The sequence below is a fragment of the Eretmochelys imbricata genome, chromosome 2 (genome assembly GCF_965152235.1).
Source record: "Eretmochelys imbricata isolate rEreImb1 chromosome 2, rEreImb1.hap1, whole genome shotgun sequence".
Classification (NCBI taxonomy): Eukaryota; Metazoa; Chordata; order Testudines; family Cheloniidae; genus Eretmochelys; species Eretmochelys imbricata.
The window spans coordinates 154,341,579-154,359,340 of NC_135573.1; the positions used below are offsets into that span (position 1 = coordinate 154,341,579).

General features: G+C 41.3%; 1 protein-coding gene across 1 annotated transcript in view; it reads right to left on the bottom strand.

Moving 5' to 3' along the window:
• Positions 1-17,762, bottom strand: part of LOC144260155 (dynein axonemal heavy chain 5-like) — a 259,923-nt gene that overhangs the window by 203,756 nt on the left and 38,405 nt on the right. The window contains exons 13-17 of the mRNA XM_077808714.1: positions 13,032-13,183; positions 4,291-4,498; positions 3,341-3,428; positions 3,096-3,219; positions 2,831-2,994 (exon numbers count right to left, since the gene is read on the bottom strand). Coding sequence (XP_077664840.1) covers positions 2,831-2,994; positions 3,096-3,219; positions 3,341-3,428; positions 4,291-4,498; positions 13,032-13,183 — 736 coding nt within the window. The remainder of the gene's footprint in view (positions 1-2,830; positions 2,995-3,095; positions 3,220-3,340; positions 3,429-4,290; positions 4,499-13,031; positions 13,184-17,762) is intronic.

The window sequence follows — 17,762 nt, forward strand, 5'->3', positions numbered from 1 at the left end:
GAGAACTAGCTTGGAAATGAAGCATTTTCTCTTTCCCTTTCTTGGAATTAGAGCCAGCTCCTTCCCCTCTTTGATGGTCACAACGATAGAGAATTTATTTGGACAACCCTCAATCTGATAGAGTTTTTCCTTTGACTTTCAACCTGATACAGCTGAGGCATGACACTGCAGGCCCCAAACCCCTAGATATTCCAGTAGTAGCACCAGTATTTAAAAACACACACACACACACACACACACCCCTTACTGTATGTATTAACGAGGCTAGAAAGAACATGATTTCCACTGTCCAGTGGAGAAATGTCTTCTGTCTGCAAACCTTGCTGGAGCCCTAGGCATAACTAACAGTGTGAACCAAAGGCTGCGAACCAAAGTAGAGCTGGTGCTGGCACAACAGTAACACACTAGGTATAAGCTAACACCAGATAAGCACATTCCTGACCAGACAGGATGGCGCAAAACCACACAGATCTCTCAAGTAACTATGTTAACACATTCCTAAGAGATGGTACAAGAACACACTGACCCCTCCTACAGATAAGGATGGAATGACAGGATAATGGATAAGGATGTTTTGTTCAAACTAGCAGGTATAAGGGTGGCAACTAACAACATCTGGAGTGTAATATGTAACTTGTTTGTACTAATGTATAAAAGAAGTAGTCCTAGGAGGCGCATCTTTGTATTGGCCTAGGGGACAGCATCCTGTTATGCTGACTGAGCCTTTACTTTGTCACAGGCATACATGGGTTAGCGTCCCTGTGACCCATTGGACTCATTGTTCAACTCAAGTGTTCAGACTCATTTCTGACACACATTGAGCATTAGGTTTGAAAGAAGCATGCCTTTGAAAATTGTCCATGTTTCCTGAATCAACTTATCTGAAATCTGCTTTTCCGTTCCCTGTCCCTGTTATATACAGACTTGCAAGCCAAAAATGTCAGGTTTCAGAGTAGCAGCCATGTTAGTCTGTATCCACAAAAAGAACAGGAGTACTTGCGGCACCTTAGAGACTAACAAATTTATCTGAGCGTAAACTTTCGTGAGCTACAGCTCACTTCATCGGATGCATTCAGTGGAAAATACAGTGAGGATGCAGCCGATGAAGTGAGCTGTAGCTCACGAAAGCTTATGCTCAAATAAATTTGTTAGTCTCTAAGGTGCCACAAGTCCTCCTTTTCTTCCTAACTATTTAGTTTCTTTAACCATTCTTTTTTAACATTCTAAGCAGTTTAAATTTTAAAAAGTACTCTACCTGCTGCTGTCTGTGATGTAAATGAGCAAACTTCCACAGTGGTATATTTCTGGCCATCGATAATATGATATTTACTGCTTTGTTTACAGCATTCTGAAAAGAGTAAAACATTCACCTTAAACAAAGGTCAGTCCTCGCTTCAAAAAAAACAGCCTGATTAATAGCAAAGTTGAAGAACACACCTCTCATCTTTACATTCTTCCACTTAGCAATGCTATATTCTAGTAAGTGATATATTATAGGGCACCCCAAATAATTCATATACTTTGAGAAAGCAGAAGGGTGTTCAATAACATCCTATCCACAACAGCACAAAGTTAAACCGGATTTAAAATATCATCTAATTTAAACATGGATTAAACCACATACTAATAATCCTTACACTTCTACATGCCTTTCATCCAAGGATTTTAAAGAGCTTTACAAACATTGATTATACCTCATAGCACATTGTGGTTTAATTATTATATTATATCCTGTTTAAAGAGGAATAAACAGAGGCAGTTAACAGAATTAATTTAATCTTATTTCACAACCATCAGAGTGCCTTTATACATTTATTTACTCTAGTTACATACATTTGTAGCTGTACAAATGATGGCATCACACAACCCTTTCTATCTACAGTATTTAAATTTAATTCTTATTGTCTGACTTCTTGTTCACAGACCACACAGGCTGCAAATTAAATCTGACTGAGAATTCTAAGATTGATTTAGGGAGTGGCAGATCAAAATGTTGCTAGGCTGCCAGTCACGTTATAACCAATTGCTTTTGGAATCCGTGTAAAATGATTCACATAGCAGTTGATTTTTTAAGCATGTGCTTAAATGTTTTGATGAAATAAAATAGGATTACTCATATGCTTAAACCTAAGACTGTTCTTAAGTGTGTCACTAAATCAGAGCCTCATTGTGTGGCAACTGATATATAGCTTTCAGAGTAGCAGCCGTGTTAGTCTGTATTCGCAAAAAGAAAAGGAGTACTTGTGGCACCTTAGAGACTAACCAATTTATTTGAGCATAAGCTTTCATGAGCTACAGCTCACTTCATTACTGAATGCATCCGATGAAGTGAGCTGTAGCTCATGAAAGCTTATGCTCAAATAAATTGGTTAGTCTCTAAGGTGCCACAAGTACTCCTTTTCTTTTTGATATATAGCTATTATTTCACACTTATATGGTCACTGAATATTCTTCAGGAGTTGTAAGTAATGGGAGCAGCCTAAGTTTTTACTGATGGCTTTAAATTCAACTTCTTTGGTTTGCACACCCTCTTTGAAAAGTTTTCCTTTTTAAAATAGAGGATTATAGATGGGAGGTGTTAAGTTTCCAGTAGAATTATTGTTTTTATTGGCCAGTATAACATCTTGATGGATGGCTCCAGTTATCTAATTTCTCAAGATGCCATCTTGTGTACCATTGATTTTTTTTTAAATGTAGTCCTATTTTTCTCAGCTCCATTCTTATCTGAGGTTCAATAGACACACCTTATTTAAAAAAAAAACAACTTATTTACATAAGTATGTGATACCAAGAACGATTGTGATGTGCATTTATTTTTTGTTGATGTTACCTGAATATCATCAAGACTTGGCCTCAAGACAACATTTGGAATGGCCAATTGAATTTCAGCTTTGAATAACGGAACTCTTTGATCCTTTATGAACTTGGTCATCTGATACTTAGAGTTGAGAACATGTAAGCGACGCCTTAAAGCATCTAAAGAAATCCTGGTGCCTAGATAAATGCACATTTTAGAAAAATTATAGTTGTGACCACAAGTTCAGAAATCTTTAAAATATTATAAAAATAAGTATAGTTTAAAATGAAAAACCTACATTTGACTAGAGAGTCAGTATTTTTCTGGCAAAGCTGCCCCATCAGGTTATAGTAACTACAGGACAGACATTCCTGGCAGCGTGTTTTCTGTTTCATATCAAGATGTCCACAGGCAAATGAATCCTGAAAAGTCACAGTGAAACAGCAAACAAAAAATAAAAAGGCTCCAAATAATTCATATTTAATAAATGAAATATAAGCGGCTTAAGAAATGCTTCATAATTATTTACATTTTAGATCTTACCTGCATATTGCTTTTGTCTTCCGGTTTCAATCTGTGCTTCAGAATGTCTATCAATTCATACATAGAACATTCCACTTGCTGGCTTTGTCTACAAAGGAACGTTATGGATTTCAGAATATAACCACCCACAAAAGAAATGGGGTGCCCAAAAGAGAAGAGACTACTACCACTCTGGTTTTCAGAACATACTATATTAAAGGGGGAATGCAGAAATACATGTAAACTGTTCAGTTCGTTCGTTTCTACTGCCTGGATGTACTACAAAATAACCAATGGATGTTAAAGTATCCTAGGGATATTATCAACATCCTATTTTGAAGATTGCAGTATATCCAGTACAACTAGATCTCCTGGATTGTTTAAAGAGGATCGGGGGGGGTGAGGGTTAGCTTTGGTGAGCAATCATAGACACACATTTCATCCAGGTTGGGCTTATCAGGATGATACAGCAAGCTAACTTGATGTACAGACCAAACCATACAAAAATTATAGTAGGCTAGAAGAGAGGCAGCCTTTCATCATTCTGACATGCAAAGCACACTTAGATATGTCTCAGTGGAACACAACTGAACAAGTATTACATGATAATGTAAAAATGCAAAATATTATATGCAGCACCTAGAGAGGGAAAGAGTCTATCTTCTAGTCCTAAATCAGTTAGTTAACATTAAGAATCAATGTTACTTGTCATTGCATAGATAATGGACTGATCTAAAGTTCTCTAACCAAAGGAAAGGAGAGTAAATATCAGTCAAACAAAACAGGAGTGAAATAGTATAAATGCTTTATTTTTGTTGCATTTAAGATGCCTATAGATTTTGTTGTTAAAAGTTCAGAATAAGAGTTCAACTTGGTCCAGCAGTCTTGTTACAACAGAGATTAAAATGCTAACCATACAATTTTAAATCCTACCATTATGGACTCTACAAACCACGCATAAGTAGACCTACTGAGAGAGAGTTTCAGCAGCTGCAGCAGTAAGTTTTTCTGTCCTTTCCAGGAAAGCAGGTACTTCAATGGGTTCATCTTCGGGCAGAGTTACAAGAGGAATTTCGGACATACCCTGCAGAATTCTTTCAATTCTGCATTCCAGAGTGTCAGAAGCTTCTTTGACTATATATCCCACTTCTTCTAGGGAATTATAAACTTTCTCAAGGACTAAGCAAACAGAAAATAAAATGAGAACATACAAAATATAGCACATGAAATCACTTTTTAAAATATCATATTATATTGGAATACAAAAGAGTTATCTTTCTAAATGTGAATCTTAATTAATGATGATATACTGAATTAAAAGTCTGAAACCAAAGACCTAATGGGTCTCTGTGCAGCTGAATCTTTAAATACAATTGTTTTGCAAGAAAAAGACATAATGGAATATTTAGTATTATAAAAATATTATATTAAAGAGGACAGTATCTAATGGAAAGGATCAATAACAGTATACCAGAAATAAAAGGAATGTTACTATTGAAAAGTTATTTCATCCTTCACACATACACCTACTTTAGGAAAAAGCAGATCTGCTCCATATTCCATCTAAACTATTCAGGGAAATTCAGTATTTCATCTTCCAAATCATCTTATGGGCAAAATTCCTCAAGGCAAATTAATATGTAGATTATGCCACTGAATTTCTTCTTACAAATTTATTATCTAATTTATGAGTCCTCTACAAGCATTGTGAGCACTAAATCATGCCAGATAATGGTCTCAGAGACCAGGGAGTAGAGTTTTCCTCTAACTTTTCAATCTTTTTCAAACATTTATCTTCCCAACCCTCTAATCCACAAACCATTGATTTGCAACTAAGTACTATACATATTTTTGTTTTTAATAAATCTTTTGTATTTTTTGATAATGAAGAAGAGGAAAAATAAAATCACATAAAAGTACATTCAGTGCAATCACCGCACTGTGTCCCTTCATAATCATACAGCGGTCATAATTAAAAAGGCATAGTTTATCCACACAGTGGTATTGGAATTGCCAAAATTATTTCCTGTTCTAAGTAAGAAGGAATTGCTGGGGTATCTGATATATCAAAATGTGATGATAGTGGGCAAACTGATATTTTTAATGGAAAATACTGAACAAGAAAACTCTCATATTTACCATGAACATCTCTTTTTAACAGACAGTTATTGAGTACACAAGCAAAAGTGAACTATGTGTCTGTTAACTGTCAAAAAAACCTACAGTATTAACTTAGGTTTCAGAGTAACAGCAGTGTTAGTCTGTATTCGCAAAAAGAAAAGGAGTACTTGTGGCACCTTAGAGACTAACCAATTTATTTGAGCATGAGCTTTTCGTGAGCTTTCCGATGAAGTGAGCCGTAGCTCACGAAAGCTCATGCTCAAATAAATTGGTTAGTCTCTAAGGTGCCACAAGTACTCCTTTTCTTTTTAGTATTAACTTATTAATTTTGGAATCCAGAACCAAGATGAGGGTTAACCTTTCCTACTGAAAAAATTGGACAAATGAGTCAGTCCATTAACTACACAGCATACATTTAAATTAAGCAATCCTAAACCCCTTTGCCCCTTGTTTCTCAAGTCCTACTTTAGGATGAATTCTATGTAATGATTCACATCTGAACAATTCTGGGATATTCTGGATGTGTTTTAGGAATCCCACTTCTATTTTTAATTGGATGTTATTAATTAACCTGAACCTAGTTCCTTCCCCATCAGTGTGTGGTGGAGGTATGGAATGGTCTTGGAGCCCAAGCACTGGACTGACATTCTGGAGATCCGGGTTCAACTCCCACCTCTCTTACAGATGTCAGCAATTTGCCTAACCTCTGCATCTCAGTCCTTCATCTGTAAAATACATATATTGATATTTCCCTACCTCACTGGAGTGTTATGAGAATAAATTCATTCACAACTGTAGAGTGCCCAGACACAAGTGATGAGTACCATATAAGTACCTAGAGATATAGATGCTGAGTGTAATCAGGTAGCCCCCTTACAGGTAGTGATGTCTTGGGATCAGCCCACCCACCCCTATCACCTGGAATGGCCCTTTAAGATTTGGGACATTTTGATGTATACAAAGACCTAGGAAATAAGAAGGTTTGATAGAGAGGAAGACGCCCCAGGAATCAGTAGTGTTTGGGAGCAAGTCATCTACTGTTTCTTTAAGGGTCTAGAATCGGGACCCTTGCAGTGTGGATGGGGCAAGGCTCCCCTCTCACTCAACCAATTGGGGAGGAGCTGTAAGGAAGAGGACCAGCATATATGCTGCCTCCTTCCTCAGAGCATGGCAGACACCAAGGGAAGGCTATTTGCTGAATCTTCTGAGCCAGAGGACTGAGCAGGGGTGCTGGAACCATTTGTAGGATGGGGGCGCTGAGAGCCATTGAAACAAACTGTAAACCCTGCATCTGATGGAAATCACTTCAAGCAGCAGCAACCCCGGTATGCCTAGTTCCAGCATCTATGTGACTGAATGCAATCCACCTGCAGAGCAACGAGGGGGCATGCTGAAGGGAAGCACCCCATGACATTGAGCAATTCACAATTGCCACTCTGTAAAGGTACAACACCTGAAAGGGGACAAGTACTTTTAACTCTCTTTAAATCAACTGGAGTTGACTGCACTCAGCACTTCACAAATGAAAATCAGCAGTTGGCAGGATGAGGCCTTTAATCGGTTTGCAGGGGGTACTATTAAAGGGACATATCCTGCTTGCTGATTTTGAGGTCCAAAATTGTCCTAAGAATAGCTCAGGATGGCAGAGTTCTAGTAAAGAGATTCTGTACTGTGAGAAATGGGAAAGAAAGACTTAAAATGATCTAATTAATATTGAAATAAAAGATGCACTTTATAAGAACCAGTGCAAAATGTACTGGATAATTAATGCTTTTAAAACCCCCATTTAACTTCTACCAAACTAAACACAAAAAGAAAGCAATTCATCCTCACTCAAGAAAAGCATGAGCTTCCAGGAAAGATTCTAATCCCCATCTCTAGTTCCTTAGAGCCACAGGAAGGCCAGCAGCAGCCAGCCGCATACCCCTGCTATAACTACTAGTTCAACAGACACACAAAAAAGCTGCCACAAAAAAAGCTGACCCAAAGAACCACACAGACCACTTCAGCTGAAAGCATCAGTAAAAAACTATGTTCCAAATATTCAAATGGTAAGGTTTCAAGAGGGCAGTCACTGGATTAACATCCTTTGGGTAGTGAGGTGGGAGTTAGTAACAAATGTTTAATTTTAATTTAAATAATATTTGCAACATCTTTCTTAATAAATGATATGTTACTGTACTAACCAGTAACAAAAAATCCTTTGAGCTGAGATTGTAAAACAAAGCATGCTGCTGTTTAGTGTTATCTTGTTGTTTACATTTTAAAAAACATAAGTAAAGCCATATACCAATCTGTCTCCACTGAAAAATAATCCATAAGCATAGCCTGTTGGCTTATTGTAGAACTGCAACATACTAATTCCTCCTAATGCCTTTACATTTATGCATTTGGATCACTCATTACTGTATTATTAATGAGTTTCATGCTCTTTGAGGCAAGGGTTGTGCATCATGCTAGGTTTGTACAGTGCATGGTACGTTCTGAGCACTTAAAAAAATTAAATGTAATTACTATTTGGATAGAAACCCCCATGTAGATAACTTAATGCCTAGAAACTATAATGTGGACAATGATCTTTAAAGATAATCAGCCTACATTAAAAAACATTTTAAATAAAAAATGAGATCTTCTCTTCTGATAGTTCACTCCCACCCCGATTTCAAATTTGTGCCTCATGTTGTAATCATCTCCCTCATCTCAATGGGCCAGCCCATCAGCATACTTTTCACAGAGAAATAATATCATAATAAAGGCACGTGACAAAACTCTTAATAGCTTCCTTAAGTGGTAAATCAGTTAAAAGAAAGATCAAAATAATGCTAATAGGGGTGAATGAAGCAAACTTATAAAAACAATAAATTGTTACTCTAATTTTAAAAACGAAACTTGGACAGTTAGTTTAAACTCAGTACATGAAGATACATACAATTAAAATGGGCTTAGACTGTATAATAAGTAGGTTACATAACTGTACACAAATTGCCAGGTACTAGCTAAAAACTTGTGAGAAAACAAGAAATTTGAGGCCCTAGAGAATCTATATGCCAATAAAGGATTGTGTATGCCAGCTATATAGTGTCAGATGAACAGGCCAAATTCTTCTCTGAGTTACACTGGTATAACTCTCAAGTAACTCCATTAACTTCACTGCAACTTCAGTGAAGTTACTCTGGATTAACACTGGTGTAATTAAGAGCAGAAATTGATCTATATATTTGAATGGTTTACAACATTTTCCAAAAGCCATAGTTACCTTGATTGGAAAGACTTGTTTTAATCTGTGTGATACTGCTGTACATGCATTATTTCATAATAGTAAACAACATCTTTAAGGAGGAAAAGGGTGAGGAGTACTTTTCAGGGTGGGAGCTATTTTAATTTACAACTTTCTCAGGCTCTTCAGCAAATAACTGCACCTATGTACGTTGGGAGAACAGGTTTTAGTAGGTCTTAAGGAGTTTGACAGTGTAAGGTAGAGAGACATGATGGGTGAGGTCATATCTTTTATTGCAGGGGTGAGCAAAGTACGGCTCCCGCCGGGGAGCAGGGTCAGGGACTTGCTCCACTCTGCATGTGCTGTGGCTCCGCGCAGCTCCTGGAAGCAGAGGCATGTCCCCCCTACCACTCCTACACATAGGGGCAGCCAGGGAGCTCCACATGCTGCCCCCACCCCAATCACCAGCTCTGCAGTTCCCATTGGCCTGGAACTGCGGCCAATGGAAGCTGCAGGGGTGGCACCTGTGGACAGGGCGGCATGCAGAGCCGCCTGGCCACCACTACATCTCTGTGTAGGAGCCGGAGGGGGGACATGCTGCTGCTTCTAGGAGCTGTGGAGGTGGCGCCAGAGGATGGGGCAGAGTGCAGAGCCACCTGGACGCGCCTCCACATAGGAGCCAGAGAGTAGACATGCCGCTGCTTTTGGGAGCTGCAGGGGCAGCACCTGCAGACGGGGCAGAGCACAGACTCACTTGGCTGTGCCGGAGCTGGAGGGGGGACATGCTGCTACTTCCAGGAGCTGCTTGAGGTAAGCACCACCCGGAGACTGCACCACTGACCTCCTCCCATGCCCCAACCCCCTGCCCCAGCCCTGAACCCCCTCCCACCCTGCAAACCCTTAGGTCCCAGCCCGGAGCATCCTCCTGTACCCCAAACCCATCATCTCCAGCCCCACCCCAGAGTCTGCACCCCCAGCCAGAGCCCTCACCGCCCCCCCCTGCACTCCAACCCCCTGCCCAGCCTGGAGCCCCCTCCCGCACTCTGAACTCCTCATTTCTGGCCCCATCCCAGAGCCCGCACCCCCAGGCAGAGCCCTCACCCCCTCCCAACTCCCAATTTCATGAGCATTCATGACCTGCCATACAATTTCCATAACCAGATGTGGCCCTCAGGCCAAAATGTTTGCCCACCTCTGTTTTATTGGATCAACTTCTGCTGGTGAAAGAGACAAGCTTTCGAGCTTACACAGAGCTTTTCTTCAGATCAGTGTAAGGTAGTCTAAATTACTGAAGGGGCATGTAGGTTACACAACCTGACACATCCCATCTGAAGGATTCCTTCTAAAGGCTCCAAAATCTCTTTTGAAAATGGGAATTAGGCTGCTACGTCACAGACAGACAGGTGGATCCTGAATCGATCTGGTGAAACTGGTTGGGATTTGTTTGTTTTAAATTTGAATTTTGGGTCATTTTTAGTTTTCATTTACCCAGGAATGGTCAGTGATCACATGGGTACACAGGCTTCAGTGGTGCAATAAGATTGTCAGAGATGGACATGCAGAGAACATCCAACCAGTGTGTCTTAAGGATGTAGCCAGAGATCAGTACTTGATCTGAAAGGAGGCTACGTCCCTTTGAGATTTGCCATAATGATGATAATAATAAGAACAGCCACAATGGGTCAGACCAATGGTCCATCTAGCCCAATATCCGGTTTTCTGACAATGGCCAGACCCAGATGCTTCAGAGGGAATTCTGAGTGATCCAGCCCCTGTCATGTAGTCCCAGCTTTTGGCTAGTTGGAGGTTTAGGAACACCTAAATCATGGGGTTGTGTCTCTAACCAACTTGGCTAATAGCCATCGATGGACCTATCCTGCATGAAAGTATCCAATTATTTTTTTTTAACCTGGTTGTACTTTGGCCTTCAGAACATCCCATGGCAACGATTTCTACAGGTTGACTGTGCATTGTGTGAAGAAGTACTTTTGTTTGTTTTAAACCTGCTGCCTCTTCATTTCACCTAGTTCTTATGTTATGTGAAGAGGTAAATAACACTTCACTATTCACTTTCTCTACACCATTCATGATTTATAGACCACTATCATATCCCTCCTTAATCATCTCTTTTCTAAGACGAACAGCACCAGTCTTTTTAATCTCTCCTCAATATGGAAGCTGTTCCATACTCCTAATAATTTTTGTTGCCCTTCTCTGCACCTTTTCCAATTCTACTGTATATTTTGAGGTGGGGTGACCAGAACTGTTTGCAGTATTGAAGGTGTGAATGTACTATGATATATACTGTTTTATTATCTATTTCTTTCCTAATGGTTCCTGACATTCTGTTAGCATTTTTTAACTGCCGCTACACACTGAGCACGTTTTCAGAGAACTATCCAAGGTCTCTTTCTTGAGTGGTAACAGTTAATTTAGATCCCAGCATTTTGTACGTATAGTTGGGATTATGTTTTCCAATGTACATTACTTTGCACTTAACACTGAATTCATCTGTCATTTTGTTGCCCAAATTTTGTTGTCAGTTTAGTGAAATCCCTTTGTAACTCATCGCAGTCAGCTTTGGACTTATCCAATTAATTTTGAATCATCTGCAAATTTTGCCAAATTCATTTATGAATATGTTGAACTGCACAGGTCCCAGTACAGGTCCTTAAGGGACCCTGCTATTTACCTCTCTCCACTGAAACTTTTTATTCACATTGTAAATTAAAGTTCACACATTGTGCACGTAATCTGGATAGATGGGGCAGGCACATCCAGGCCTGACTGATGGGGCTGGACATATAAAATTTCTATCATAACCTACAATTTCCTGTCAGATTGTTACCTACAATGGTGACTGTTTCATGGGCAGTGGTTACCGACCAAATATTCTCCTTCAGCCGCTGTACTTCAAACCCTACAGATTTGTACTCCCCTGGCCCCAAATCATGAAACTGCCATATGGTTAAATAAACATTAAATTAATAAACAAAAAATTCATTGGGAAGCCATTAGGGTTGCTCTACATATAAAAGATACATGACACAAACCTACATAAAAAAGGAAATGAAAAGTTAAGCCACACAATAATACATACACTCTTCTCTTTCACCCACAGACACATACATTACCACTGCCACCACTACCATACATGACAGAACACACACCATACCCTTAACTTTCCCCCTAGAGATCCCAAATCCTATCACACACTTTAATTGCCCTTCTACACACAACCCTTTACCAAACTACCTTCTTCCAACACAAACTAGTCTCCAAGCATCCAGTGATAGGAGGAAAATAATCTGCTAAAGGGGAGTGCAGGAGAGGGAGAAGGGGGGTCTGAATGAAGGTGACAGTACCTGCACTGTGGAGTATGGTAGTTGTGGCAATGATAGGGTGTGTCCTTACTATTATTATCATATTATCATTATATTACCAAGGATGGATTTTAAAACCTGGATTTATGACATAATGGGTGGTGGCAACTGTACTGATCTATTGATATGGATGTTTGGAATCTACATCTTTTTATTTAGTATTCCAATCTACCCAGATTTACTTTGAATGCTGTACAGATAACAATGTATGAATAACAGTAATGTCAGCAAATTAAAATATTTTTTAAAACTTCCTGCTGACTATTTTTGTATAAGACTAGAATTTTCTTCTCCAAAGTAAGACTCGCATGGTACAAGGAATAATTTTTTCTACAAGTTTGTATCCCTGACTGCTTTATTTTGAACAATAATCCCTCTTTCTATTAATGTAAATAGTATGGCGCAGATTGTGACTGGCCTTTCCACAGATGCATGGCTGTGTTTGAGCAAGGAGTTTTCCTCCCTCTCTTCTGAATCCTGTAAAAGGGTCAGGGACAGTTGCAGTTCATCTATTTAAGGAAGAACAGGGACAGCTCCCTCTAGACAACATTGGGTATGCATACATCACCTCAGAGAAGGTTGAGAGAACTCAGGGCAATGGCTCCATCCCTTATCCACACTGACCCTGCTTTCCTGGGAGCTCAGGAAGGGACTGTACTTCCCTGAGGAACAATCATTGACCGAGTCCCCACAGAGCCATGAGGCAAAGCACCACCCCATTCATGTCTGTGCCCACCTAGCACAATCCATATAAATATAACTAAAATGTCATCACATTTACAATCAAACAAATGTAAAATATTTTATTTTGTGTACACATACGCTAACCATCACTCACAACATGTAAAAGCAAACTGGAAAAAACTAGAGAGAGTGCACTGCAGAGAACCACGTTTTACTGACAGTGAGATGAACCAGAAGACCTAATAGGTCTTTCCATTTGCAAATGCTATGACTCTACGATTCGCATAGAAATAACAAAGGTCCATACATTTGTCAATGTTTGAAGAAGTCCATGATAACTGTGTCAGGCCTGGAGTAAGGGCTTCCTCAATTTGCTCCATAAATGGTTTCATCAGTGGTTCCAGAATAGCAGGAATTCCATTTACAAACTTTTTGTAATCAATCAAAAGATCCTGAAGTCTGCAAGATACAATCGTATTTTTTTAAGGCTAGCAATCATTTTTGTATTTCTTTCCATTTATTTAAAATGCACATAAATCTGGGCACATCTGCAATATTAATTAATAAAAATCCATCTATTTTGGATCAACATCCAAAACTAGAAACTCTCCCTAACTGACTCAAACTAAAACTCTCAATAATAACAACAAAACAAAAATCCTTACAGACACTTTACACATCATCAAGAAGAAGGAAATGGCATATATCTTTTTTTCAAAATTCCTTTGTAATTTACCTTTATTACTAGTGTGACAGATTGAGGGGGTGGGAGCAGTATGTTTGGGTCAAACTGCGAACTCCATCTTGTTTTGTGAATGCCATTTTGACTGTAACTTTCATTTTCGGGTGTATCCCTCAGAGGCACCTACCCCATGGGTGCTCTAGGCTTTAGAACCCACGGAAAAAAACTAGTGGGTACTTAGCACCCACTGGCAGCCAGCTCCCCCCTCCCCTCCCAGTGCTTCCCATCCATTGCCCAGCTCTGCCAACCAACTCTTCCCCCTCCCTCCCAGCACCTCCCACCCACCGCAATCAGCTGTTTCACAGGGTGCAGGAGATACTGGGAGGAGGGAGAGGAATGGGAAGAAGGCATGCTCGCGGGAGGGGGTGAAACTGGGTGGGAAGAGGAGGGGCAGGAAGTGGCAGGCGGGGGTGGGGGCTTGGGAGAAGGGATGGGGTGGGGGTGGGGCCTGGGCGAAGTAGGGGTTTGAGCACCCCCGGGGCCCAGAGCAAGCCGATGCCTGTGGTGACCCTCATATGGTATTGCAACCTCCTTTGTGAAGAACATCCATTTTGGAAAGAGGGCTTGATACCTAGTGGCATGTTTAAGTAGTCTGAGAAACCAGCACAAAACAATCTAGGGCCATCAACATGGAATGAGTCTTCCCTAGTAGAACTAGGGGTTTTCTATCCATAGGGCGTTTGACTTTGACTCTCTACACAGAAGCCGATGGAGGTGGGGCTGGAGCCAGGGATTTCTCCAGTGAAAGCACAAAGGTAACCAAGAGGGCCAGAGTTTTACAAGGTGGCTGCTTTTCAGAGCAAGAGGCTAGAATTCCACAACATGGCGGGGGGGGGGGGGAGGGGAAAACAGGCCAAGAGGAGAAGGCTAAGGATGCTGACCAAACCCAGGACTCCCAGGAGGGGTGAGATCAGACTTGGGGAGCTGCATTCAAGATTTTATTGTTTTTCAAAGATCTGTAACTTAGAGAAGTGACTAGTCACTACCCAAATGCAGGGAGTTTAGAAACACATGGGATACAGCAGTTGGGTCCACTCATAACAGATAGTATCAGTCCCAAGAGGGAGACTGGGCCAAACTGTGACAACAAGCAACTGGTATAACATAACCTATGGGCAAGACACTGAATAATATGCATAGGTGGCCATTCAAATAGCTACAAAATAACCCTATTTCTTAAACTGCCATATAATTGTTTTCCAGAATCTTAGCCTTTACGGATGCAAAGAAAACTTTCAAAATGAAAACAATGTTCAGGTTTTGCACAGATACATGAGCATCTGCCTGAGTCTGCTGACAGCCTGAAACAATCCTAGCCCTATATAAATCAACAAGAGCTTTGCCATTGACTTCAGTGGAGCCAGGTTTTCACCCACCAGACTGCCCCTTGATATTAATCTCAATGTGTGTTAACTCTGTGGACTAATAAGGACAATTTAATTGGGAGCACTCTTACTTATTTAACTACTGATCGCTTCAGCGAAAACATCCAGCTGTGGTACTTATCCATCACTGGCGGATGAAGCAGCAGATACTGGGGCAAGATAACTAGCTGCTGTCAAAGAATGGGGAAGTCAAATCTCCTTCACTCAGATGTGAAGATGCCTCTGTTCCAGCCCAAAAGAGGAAGGGTAAGAACAGATGCATCCCCTCCCCACTGAAAAAGTTTCCACAGCCTCTTGAGTGCGAAAAACAAAAAGTGTCTGCTACACCTTGTTGGATACCAAAAGGGGAGGTTACTGACCTGTAACTGCAGGTTCTTCGAGCTGTGTGGCCCCTATCTGTATTCCACAGTGGGCTACACATGCACACCATGCACCCAGAGCCGGAGAATTTGAAAGTAGTGTTCGCTGGTCCGCACATGTGCCCTGCTTCACCTCGTGCCTCCATCTGATGGGATAAAGGATGGGGCAGACTGCCTGCCTCTCCAGTTCCTTCTCTACCATCAGTCAGGTAAGATCTGAAGCAGAGGGGAAGGAGGGTGGGTAGTGGAATGAAATAGGGACCACACATCTCAAAGAATCTCCCCTTCTTCTTTGAGTGATGGTCCCTATTGTATTCCACTGAGGGTGACTGACAAGCAGTATCTAAGTAGGAGGGGGATGCGAGGATACAGAGGATGCGAGGATGCCCCAAAGGAGGCATCAGCAGAGGAGTCCTGCTCCAGGGCATAAGTGTCTTGCAAACATGTGAACAGAGCCCCACATGGCTGCTTTACAGATGTCAAGGAGGGGCACCTTCTGAAGTGATGCCATAATTGTTGCTTGTGGTGTGGTGGAATAAGCTCTTACCCCAGGGGAGTTGGGGGCGGAGGAAGGTTCGATAGGGGATAGAGTATAATGTAGCCAGAAATCCATCTGGAGATTCTCTGAGTGGAGAAGGTGTGCCCCATAATTCTTTCTGCTATGGCAACAAACAGTCTCAAGGATTTCCTGATTGGCTTTGTTCTTTGCGGGTAAAAGGCCAGGGCCTGCCAAACACTGAGGGAGTGGAGTCTTCGTTCCTTTGGAGCAGGGTGCAATTTTGGGAAGAACTCAAGTAACTGAATTGATTGGTTAAGGTGAAATTCTGAGACTACTTTAGGAGTGAATTTGGGGTATAGACACACAGAAACCTTATCCTTATGCAATATAATATAAGAAGGATCTGCCATCATCACTGCAAGCTCGCCAATCCTTCTAGCTGAAGTGACAGTTACAAGGAAAGCAACCTTCATGGAAAGGAGAGCATGAAGCAAGAAGCTAAAGGTTCTAAAGGGGGCCTATGAGTACTGAGAGAACAAGGTTTATGTCCCATATGGGGAGCAGGCTTCTGAATAGATGTGAAAGTTCTGATTAGGCCTTTCCAGAATCTATTGGTCAGTGGATGTGCAAAGACTGGGCAGCCATGAGAAGGTGGATGGTATGCACTGATTGCTGCCAAATGGTCTTGCAAGGAGCTGATGGACAAGCCTGATGTCTTCAAAGATAGGATATAGTCCAAGATGAAGGGAATATCTGCAGTTTCTGGGAGAATGCCTCTTTGATGTACCCAAGAAGAAAAGTGCTTCCATTTAGCTCGGTAACATCTTCTAGTAGAATCCTTTCTACTGTTCAAAAGGATGTCTCACACAGCTGTGGAGCATGAATGTTTTAAGGATGATGCCCATCCAAATACCAAGCCCTAAGACATAGAGGACGCAGATTTGGGTGCTTGATCTTGCCGTTCCACTAGGTCAGGAGCTCAGGAAATGTTGGGATGAGGATTGGTGTTCAGGATGACATGCATAGGAGGTTGGGAAACAAAAACTGTCTGGGCTAGCACGGGGCAATCAGGAAGAGCTGTGCCCTGTCCTTCTGGATTTTGCATAGAACTCATGGCAGGAGTGGTAGCAGAGGGAAGGCATAGCTGAACTGGTCCAACCAAGAAAGAAGCAGAGTGGAGGGTAGCCCTGGAGTCCTTCAGGATATGGAGGGACTCATCAGTCTTTTGGTTGAAAAGCTGCAATTCATTGAAGGGAAGGTCCTCAATGACATTCTGGGCCTCTCTAGGGAACCCTTACACATGGAGCCATGACTCCCTGTGCAAGACAATGGCAGTAGCCATAGCTCTGGAGGAAATACCAGCAGCATTGACTGAGGATTGGAGAACAGTCTTGGCTATCAGTTTGCCTTCATCTATCAGAGCTTGGAAATGAGCTCTGTCCTGCTGCGAAAGGCTATCGGTAAATTCCACAAACTTGGCATAGTTGAGGAAATCATATTTAGCCAGTAGCACCTGGTAATTGGCTATCCTGAACTGGAGGCTGGATGCTGAGAAGACCTTTCTCCCCAACAGATCCAAACGTTTACCCTCTTTATCAGGAGGAGTAGACCAGGCCTTTCAGAAATGGCTTGGACTACCACTGAGTTGGGAACTGGGTGAGAAAACAAAAATTCCACTCCTTTGGTTAGCACATAGTAACACTTCTCTGTCCTTTTCAGGAAGTACAAGTGGCAGGGGTGTGCCAAACTGTCCCAGTTGGCTTCATTAATGGAAAGAGCTATTCTGTTGGGTCCAGATGTATGGAGAATGTCTCAGAGTTTGTGCTGGCAGTCCTAGACTTCTTCAAGACAGATCTGAAGTTCTCCAGCAACTCTGCGAAGAAGGTCCTGGAACTATCTGAAGTCATTGGCGGGTGAGGAGAGAGATATAGAAGTCACTGCTTTGTCTGGAGATGAAGACAACAGTCTTACTGGTTCCAGCGGAACAGCAGTTTCTGATGTGTAATGTTCCTCCTCCTCTTCTGTCATATCCGGGTGCATATCTGAGTGTTCC